The following is a 9,811-nucleotide window of genomic DNA, read 5'->3' as shown; positions in this document are numbered from 1 at the left end:
AAGTCCATCCAGTGGACACAGACACGTTCCACTCTGAACAGCACCGCCACTTCCCTAGCCTCACTCATCTGTAGTAGATGCCTGGCCTCAGGCAGAGCCCAGGGGCTTCTTCCACACCATGGCTAGAAGTCAGGAGATAGGACTCTCTGATTTGCATTTAGAAAAGGAGATTTCTGCTACAGCATGGAGAACAAATTGGAGGGGGGGAGGACTGAAGACGGGAAGTCCAACCCACGCCAGCTTAAATGAGGGCTCTGACACCCACCTCCACCTAGACCTTTACCTCCTGCTGCAGGAAACTCCTGACTCTGTGCCACCACACCCATCCCCAGAGAGCCCTGGTTAAGAGAGAACCTTTTCTCAAAAAAGAAAATGTGAGCCGAAAGGATGGTGAAGTTCTATATTGCTTCTGGCATTACTGATGAGACCCAGACCCAGGGTTGCTCCAACCATCCCTAGAGGGGGGCGTGCACACCAAAAGTTGGGCATAAACAGAGAGATACAAATGCATAGGAGGCAAGGGCAACTAGGGTCAAAAAGGAACCCAAAATTGTGTCCCAGACGCAAGGCAATTTGGAGAGACATGAGGCCCTTCTTCCTATATCCGGATAGCTGCCAGAGAGAAGAGATTACACATGTTTTGTGTAAACACAATGAGTTTAGCTATGACCCATAAGCAGATGCTATCTGGAGACAGACTTTGTTTTAAATATTTCTAAGTCTTAGAACTGTCCTGAGAGGGAATGATCTCCTTTAGATGTGGTAGTGAGCTCACCATCACCGAAGTTAATCAAGCACAGTCTGGACGATCACTTAGCATGATGCTACCTGGGAGATTAAAGCACCTGGCAGAGAAGGTGCTAAAGGTCTCTAAAGTACTTCCACTTGTGAAATTAAAGCAAGACTGGACCATGACACCCGTGGAATCAACAGGACTTTAAAAACAAAACAACACAGACAACACATTCTAAGACTTCTTTTGAAGATTCCCACATCATGTCCCCGTTCTCCATTCTGAGAAAAGGTGGCGCATTAGAGCGTGAAAAGACCATCTTCGTCTTCTCTTCCATGCTGCATGTCACCAAAGTTGTTCTTACATTCTCCAACATTGTCTAGCCTGCAAGGAGAAAGGGGAGTCTGAGAATGGAAAACGCAATGACCAGAAAGAAATGGACGTTGCTCACCCACAACATAACTAACCACGGTTGTTAGAGTTTTGAAAAGGGCTCAGACTCCATCCCATCTAAGCCTCTTCATTCACACATGGGAAAACCAACACTGTAGGAGATAAAGGGCTTTTCCCAGTCTATTCCAATAAGGGAATTAAAAGTTTCTATATTAACAGAATATAAAATCAATATCACAATGTGTGTATGACTTTGGAAAGCTGCCTTGCTGAGTCTCAGTTTCCCTACTTGTTAATATTTATTTGGTAACAGATAATTTAGTATTGGTGCAATTAAGGGAAGGCTACAGTCTTCAACAGAGTTTATACCACTTCTTTTCATTTCTTTCCCCAAAAGCTATAGAACAGGACAGATGTCCAAAATCTCTTTCCAGAGATGCTTCAAACTATTTAATAAAACAAAACAAAACTGTTCTGATGGTCTAATATTGGGCAGAGGAACCAAACCCCAAGAATGATATTCTTTTCATTTTCCACAGTGCCAACTCTTTCCCCATAAACTCCTGTTTAATAATGTCCTTTTAAAATGAATTGCCCAGAGTGGAACAATTCTGAGCACAGAGGACAGAGGCATATCACCTTCTTTCTTTTGCATGCCATGCTTCTATTAATGCAACCTGCCTTTGTATTTACATTTAAGAGAAATATAGCAGTGTTAATCAAGACAAAGGTTAATGTGAGTTAAATCCCATATCTTTTTCACCTCTAATACCACACTTCTTTAACCCTTAATTTAAACAGAATACAAGCACAAGTCATTAAACCACTGAGTAGTATCTAATCATTTGTAACAGCTTGTGCAGTCATTACAACAATCAGTCATGCAAGATGAATTACCTTGTGTGTTTCGAGAAACAACTGGCTTTCATGACTTTCCCTGAAAAGACAAGGCCATGGGTAAGCAGGGTAGCCATGCTAGAACATGTGAAATTCTGGGAAAGCCCAAAGCTGCCTTGCCAAGAGCAGAGTTGGGCCAAAGGTGAGAATTTAGGGGCTGGTTTTGGCAGACAAAGTCATTCCTTTTACTTCTTCGGGCCCCAAGGCAGTGCCCATCAGTTACGCATCTGTTCCCGTATTGTTGGCAATAATGTTAAGCTGCTTCATTCTTACGTCTTTGGTCACGCAGAGCTGAAGCACTCACTTGAGTTTTAAAACACTTCCTTATGAGACATACTCACAAATTCCAAAACTGTATGAGGACCAGTGGCCTCTGCTTTTACAAAGGGCTTTGCGGGAAGGCTGATGGCAGGCTTCCTACTGAGATCAGAATTTCCTTTGTCCGTGTTCACTAAGAACAGGTATTGAAACACGCAAGTTTCACTACTGTTGCGTGAAAGGGCCAAGATGGTGAGCAGTTCTATTTCCTCATTTACCACCTCTAAACAGTTTCTGTTAATGACTACAGAACAATCTCCCCCCATTTTACAACAGAACCAGATGTCACATACCTCTACTTTGCATGACAAGTATAAACCCTGTTCCATGACTCCTTTTTACAGTGTGTTAAAACTATTTTTTTGAAGAGGTGTGGTGGGGTGGGGAGGTGTCAGGTCACAGACAGGTGGGGAATCTAATATGACTGTGGGTCCCACCCCCTGAGAAGTGCAGATCGGAACACACAAGTACCTTTGCACAGGATTCCAAGGGAATCCTTGTCCGCTGAGGTCTATCTGTGGAGCCCAGGTAGACAAAGCTTGCTTTAAGGCAAGAAGAAGCCTGAGGTCATTCATGGCTTTCTTCCTGGGGAAGTCCTATCCAGAGCAGCAGGCTGGCCCAGGGTTTCCTCCACCCTAAGACTATGATAATAATAGCCTTTTTCACTTAAGGCAGTCATGAGGAGGAAAGGAGTTAGACACATCAGGAAAATAACAGCAGGACTGTCAGTGATTGAGTTTCCAGAAAAGTTCTTGCTTTTCTTTTCCAAAATATAAACTTCATCAGGAAGATGATACATGAAGGTTTTAGCATCCGAGGGAGAATAAGTTTCCCTGTTACAGCCCTGAACAGGATGGAGTCAGTGATGGAAATGGGACTCTGGGGGAAGGACACAGGGGCAGGAAGTGGAATGAGGCCACGCCCACATCCTCCTGGATGCTCCCCAGTTGTGAGGGGCACCATCCCACCTGTGCCTGCCCTCCTTACCTTGAAGGAAAAGCGCCACAAGCAAAGCCAACAGTACGAATCCCAGGGAGGGAGCGATGATCATTAGCAGGTCGGAGTTGATCATTTTTACCTGGTGAGACAAAGGGATGGCGATTGGGCTAGTCCTTTCTGAACATTCTCCCTGCATGATTTTCCTGTCCCAATCATACCCTCCACTCACCAGCAGCTTCACTGCCTCCCCCCACCAACAACTTTGCCCGATAGGGCTCAAGATAGAGGCAAAACAGCCTTGCAAATCCGAATTTTTAAAAAAATCTTTGCAAATCTGGAATATTTACCCAGACCACCCAATTCTCCTGTCTTTGACATCAGGCATATGGGCTGTGGGGTTCAGGGGTCTGAAGGTAGGAAATCTTCTGCCCAGTCCTGGGCAGCTCTCCTCACAGCTGATTTAGACCTCCGGAGGCAATAAGATTCAAGAGAAAAAGGAACTCATTTCTAATTTTCTACAGCACTGGTTCTCAAAGTGCAGCCAGGGGACCCATGAGAGCAAAATGATTTTCATGAACATTATTTGCCATTTTCACTGTCATTCTCATAAGATGGACAGTGGGGTCTTCCCCGAGGTGGCTTGACCAGTAATGTGCTGAGGTCATCCTTCCAATACTAGAATATGTAATCCGATGCGACATTCTGCTTCCCATGCAGCCAGAAAGTCGAGAGATTTGCAGAAACGTAAAACAATGCCACTAAGGCCATTTTTCTAATATGGTTCATTGGGGAAAATATAGTTGTATTTCATGTTATTCATGTTCACGTGTCATGGATTTGTTTTGTTATTCTTGCTTTTAAATGAATTCATCAACATCGTTTTCAATTTCCGTTTTAATGTTTGTGAGTCTAAAGGGGTCCTGACACCAAATCGTTTGAAAAGGGCTGTTCTTCAGGCAGCTCCTAGTTCTGGGGGAGCCATGTCACCCCTGCTGCCTAGGCCACATCCATTTCCTCACCTGCCTGGCCCTTTCTCGGACACAGCAGCAAGGAGAGCTAGCAATCTCCCTCTCAGGAGGGAGAAGGGAAGGAAGAAAGAAGGGATGTGGGGGGCCTTCCCTTTTTGCTTGTAGGTGTCAATTCTGCCTGCAGTTTTTACTTAAAGCAGCTTGAATCACTTTTGTGACAATAAAAATTAATGAAGGGTACACTCAGCGACTAAGAAGGATGCTGGTGGCAAGTGTCAGTCCTGCAGGATGTCACTAATCCTGGGCCACACACAAGGCACACAGGATGATTTTTCTATGTTTTTGTACTTTTTATTTCTTTTTGTTTTTCAAAACGTCTGCACGTAGAGAGGTAACGATAGGAACATGATTTCTTCCAGGAGCACAAGGCATCAGCCTACAAATTGCTTAACTATTTCCCCTACCTACATTTGCTGCTCAGATGTATCTGCCTCCCCAGTTCATTTCTGCAAACCTCTATTGTGGTTAAAAATCAAAGTCATATGCTTTCAATACGTCTCAAAAATTTTACCTGTTCTGATTTAACTCCATTTTGCACAGGCATTTCTGTCTCCGTTGCTGGGAAGGAAGAAGATTGGGGGAGAAATGTTTATATTTCCTCTGGGGGAATAAAATACCACATCCTGCAACAGGCATTTCAAAGCGCATCTGGAATTTCAGTTGACATGTTTAATCTTTTAATCCCATCTTTCCTTTTTCATATAATTTATTTACAACACATTTGTTTTAAGATGGTTTTATCTGAAGCTCACCAGCTATTCAACATTATCCCCCAGGAACATCTCCATTTTATAGATGGGTAGGACGGGGCATTGGGCCAGCAGGCAACTGGGGTCTAAATTTTCAGCTGGTGCCAGCAATGTGTCTGGGGTTTTTAATTCAGCAAGAAAACGGTCCGTCTATTAGTTAACAAATACATATTAAGCATTTATCTGCTAGATATACTATCACCCTTATTGACAAACTTACAAGTTAATGCAGAAAACCAAATTTAAGCAAATAAGGTGAATAGCTGAAAAAATGTTATAATTGTGCAACATTCTGGGAATAAAGAGTACAACAGTACAATGTTCTAGGAATAAATAGTACAATAATAGTACAATAAATAGATATGTTTAGGGACATACTACCAGGATGGCTGACCTGTTCTGGAGGAACAACGGTAAATGCCCTTGAGAATGTAAATTTTAAGCTGAGACATGGACTCATTTATTTATAACTGATAGCTGAGTTCAAGCGAGACATACTCTGCTAAGCACTGTTCCAGGCACTAAGAATACTAAGATGAATTCAACCCCTCCCCCAACCATGAAATTCACAGTACATTAGAGAAGGCAGACCAGAAGGTCATCGCAGCCTCACAGGCCACTGGTGATGATGGGGTATGCGAGATTGCCAGGGAGCGCAGGAGGAGGGAGCGGCACATAGCCCAACATCGTAGCTCAGTGAGAGCTGTTAGAATCAAACTCCTTGAGGACAATGTCCCTCTCTGCTTCCTCAACAGACCGACCCTAACACTGCCTGGCACACACTTGGTGCTCCATAAGTGTTTGCTGAATGACTACCATCTGAGCTGAATTAAGATTGTGTTAGAATTAGCAAAGAAAGATGGTAAAGGCCTTTTAGGTAGGGCAGCATCAGCAAAGCCATGGAAGTGTGAACCAGTGTGGTTCCGTGTGGAATGGCAGGCAGCTGTGAAGGCAGAAGATGAGTGGGAGGGGGGAATGGCCGGGATGACCACAGAGATGGGCAGGAACCAGTCAGGGAAGGCCTTTGTTTCATGCTGGTAAGTCTCTGTTTAATTCTGTAAGCAGTGGGAAACCGCAGAAACGTTTTAAGCATGCTATGGTCCAGTTAAGAGGATAAGGAAATAGCCAAGATGAGAAGATCAGTTATCCTCTGATGCCAGGTCTGAAATTCAGAGTTAACAGAAATGAAGGGAGAGAGGAGGATTCTAGAAATGCTTGGAAGGGAGATCAAGAGGATATGGACACTGAACATGGGGGTGAGAAAGAACCAAGTCTTAGATAACTCACAGATTCTTGCTTGAGACTCTGGGCCATCGCCCCACTGTCCACCAAGACTGGACACAGCAGAAGCAGAAGGGTCCATCCCGGGGAGACAGACGCCAAGCTCAAATTCACAGCCACGGCGTAAGGTGCCCGAGAGACACACACAAACACCAGTCGCCTCACACGCAGTTGATGGATTTGAATCTGAATCAAACTCTGGGGAAGGTTGCAGTTGCAGATACTGATTCGGGAGTCATTAGTCTCCAGGGAGGAGTTAAAATCCTCTGAATGTATAAGAAATCCAAGGGTCACGTGTTCAGAGAGAGAAGAGCAGGGATCCTAAGAAACCCCAGCTCCTGAAAGGTGGACAGAGAAGGCGGAGAAAAGAGAGAAACAAACAGCAGAGAGCAGCAAGTAAAACCAGGGTCACATAAGCCAGGACAGGAGAAAATGCCTAGAAAGGACACAAAATCATATGGACAATAAAACCTGCCTAAAGAAACAAAACATAAAGCCACACGTATTCGAGGCCTGAGTAAAATAAAAATCAAGGTGAATAATTACTGAAATTGATCATTGTTTCTCTCAAGCTTCTTTGCACTCTGGGTGTAAGAAAAATGTGATGGGTTTTCTAAAGCTCATAATTTGGTACAAGAGAGCTTATTTGTTCGACAGGGAAAGTGACTTGTTGAATGCCTATGAGCCTCAAACTCTGAGGGGAAAATTCAGCGTGTTTTCATATCCTACAACTCAGTTATTGTTGTTTTTCTCTCCGCTATTATTCCCTAGAGCTGGAAATTACAGGTAAGAATTCAAAACTCCTACCTCTGTTCTGTCAAAATCCTGTAGTATTACAATCATTTGTGATAGATAAGACTGAAATTGAAACCATCAAAGAGAAAAGCCAGCCTAGGTCAGTTTTGTCAGAGCTAATCTGTATTTTAAATTGGAATTGTCTGGTAGGAGAGACATTTTGCAAACACAAACACTGCCAAGGAATACCGAACACTACTTCCTCTCCCCGCTCCCTTCCTCCTCCTCTTCCTTTTCTTCCTCCTCTTCCTCCTCCTCCTCTTCCTCTTCTTCTTCTGAAAATGCCAAAAGCCCGAGTGGGAGGCGCTCCACAGCGATAGTGTTAGACACGGAAGAGCAGCAAGGAACACGAGTGGATGGCGATGTTTGATCCTTGTGAAACAGCAATGCTAGCAGCTGGGGGGTGGGGTAGACAAGCGAAGACTACTCATTTCCTGGTCTTCTGTGCTATCTTGGCCGTGACATTCTTAAGACCCTGAACCCTTAAAAAAGCACATCCAGGCAAAGGCAGGACTGCCCCATACCCCAAATTTGCACAAAAAGCAATTCTGGGAGGGGGGGAACTATGGTAGGTTGAATAGTGTCCTCCTCAAATGTATGAGCACTCAGAAGCCCCGACTGCAGACTTTTAGAAATAGGGCATCTTTGCAGCTGTAATTAGTTTGAGGATATTGAGGTGAAATCATCCTAGATTTAGGATAGGTCCTAAATCCAATGGCAGGTGTCCTTATAAGGTGAGAAGACGCAGACAGACACACACACAAAGAAGGCCACAGAAAGACGGGCAGAGATCGAAGGGACGTGGCCCCAAGGCAGGGAATTCTGGGGGCACTAGAAGCAGGAAGAGGCAAGAAAGTCTCTTCCCTTAGAGCCTTTAGACAGAGCATGGCCCCCCTGACACCTCAACTTTAGGGTTTCTGACCTCCAGAATTGTGAGATAATACATTTGTGTTGTTTTGCACCACTACATTCTGGTAAATATTTACAGCATCCCTGGGAACTTCATACAGAGACACAGATACTGTACAGGCTCGTAGTCATTAAGATCTTCCATGGGAACCTCAGCCCTGGGGATGGGCACATGCGGGGAAGATTGACCTTTCATTTAAATGTTTTTTTGTACACTTTGTACCTTCACCATATATATATCTTCTATCTAAAAGAAATTAATTAACATTAATAACAATAAATAATCTTCAACTTAATTACACTTTTCCCAGGTCTATGGACTCACCAATACTTCTGATTAAAATCAGATTTGCCTACAGGGTGAGAACATATTTACATTTAAAAAATTACCCAAATATGAACTCTCTAGGCAGAGTTCTCATTGTAAATTAGTAAATTGGCTTTCTGGTTTAATTTTAGGCTCTTGATTGAATTCTTGATAGGCATGGGTACTCCAGCAAAATGGAATTCTTACAAAACTTAACCCCAGACCTTGAGCACTATGAGATTGCCCCTGGGCCTCCCCTACCCTTCACTGTCACTGAGTATCTGTATGCTCCACATTTCTCGGCTGGGTGACCCCGGGCATGACATTTCCTCTCTCTGAGCCACAGTTTATTCATCTGAAAATGATGGTATTGCACAACTGATCTCCTATGTCCCTTTTATCCTTTATATTTCTGGATGCCTTTTTACAAAAAATTTGAATGACCCAAGAAAATGATCATTTCACAGTAATTTTTTTAAAAGGATTTGAAGCTATATTTAGTATAGGAAATGAATATGTAAATATTTAAGAAACACATGCATCCCTCTTCCTCCACAAAGAAAATTTAAAATACTGAAAGACTAAATACATCTGACTTTGAGTGGAAATATTATAGGCAATTAAAATTTTTATCAGTACTCCTGTATACTTTCTAAATCTTCTCAAATGAGAAAATTTTAACTGTAGAATATATACCACGTGTTAATCACTGAAACCTGGCAAGATGCCTAAGTCAAGAGCCAACTCTTGTAGCATTTCTCTGAAACAACTCAACAGTGACCGTCTAAGTGAAACTTTGAAGTCCGCTGTTAGAAACCCATTAACTCACAACTAAAGGAGAGCTAGGTGATGCTATTGGTAAAAGACACCCCCCCCCAGGTATAAGAGTCTGGCATACAAAGATATTCAGGATATGTATATACTTTTTTAAAGATTATTTATTTAGTTAGTTGACAGAGAGAGAGATCACAGTAGACAGAGAGGCAGACAGGGGTGGGGGGGGGATCCCAGGACCCTGAGATCATGACCTGAGCTGAAGGCAGAGGCTTAACCTACTGAGCCACACAGGTGCTCCTGTATATATATTTTTTTACTTTTTATTTGGTTGGTTTTAAAGAATGAATGCATGTAAAAACTGGGGAAATCCAAGTAGAGTTTGTAGACTTGTTAATTGTATGGTGCCAATGTCAACTTCCTACTTTAACCATGTGCTATAGTTAGGTAAGATGTTGGGGGGAAGCTGGAGGAATGTAAAGATTTCTCTGTACTATTTTTGCAAGTTTGTGTTGAGTCTAAAATTGTCTCAAAATAAAAAGCTTTTAAAAAGTGGTTTAAATACCCGCATTTCATATGGTTCAATCTAATATATGCATGACACACAGTGCTTTACAATAAAGATTTGTTAAACAAAAATTGGTGAATAAATGTTAAAGCAAATTTCAAAACGATTTTGTAAAAAAAT

General features: G+C 42.8%; 1 protein-coding gene across 2 annotated transcripts in view; it reads right to left on the bottom strand.

Moving 5' to 3' along the window:
- Positions 1 to 386: 386 nt before the first annotated feature.
- The window catches only part of TIMD4 (T cell immunoglobulin and mucin domain containing 4), a 32,781-nt gene continuing 23,356 nt past the window's right edge, over positions 387 to 9,811 (bottom strand). The window contains exons 6-9 of one of the 2 annotated variants that reach the window (XM_044230662.1): positions 4,820 to 4,866; positions 3,329 to 3,419; positions 2,024 to 2,063; positions 387 to 1,117 (exon numbers count right to left, since the gene is read on the bottom strand). In XM_044230662.1, the coding sequence (XP_044086597.1) occupies positions 1,033 to 1,117; positions 2,024 to 2,063; positions 3,329 to 3,419; positions 4,820 to 4,866 (263 nt within the window). In that variant the 3' untranslated portion in view covers positions 387 to 1,032. The remainder of the gene's footprint in view (positions 1,118 to 2,023; positions 2,064 to 3,328; positions 3,420 to 4,819; positions 4,867 to 9,811) is intronic. The other variant, XM_044230671.1, reaches the window with a different exon arrangement.

The sequence above is a fragment of the Neovison vison genome, chromosome 1 (genome assembly GCF_020171115.1).
Source record: "Neovison vison isolate M4711 chromosome 1, ASM_NN_V1, whole genome shotgun sequence".
Taxonomy (NCBI): domain Eukaryota; kingdom Metazoa; phylum Chordata; class Mammalia; order Carnivora; family Mustelidae; genus Neogale; species Neogale vison.
Note: the sequence above shows the minus strand (reverse complement) of the source record. Positions and strands in the feature narration are given on the sequence as shown.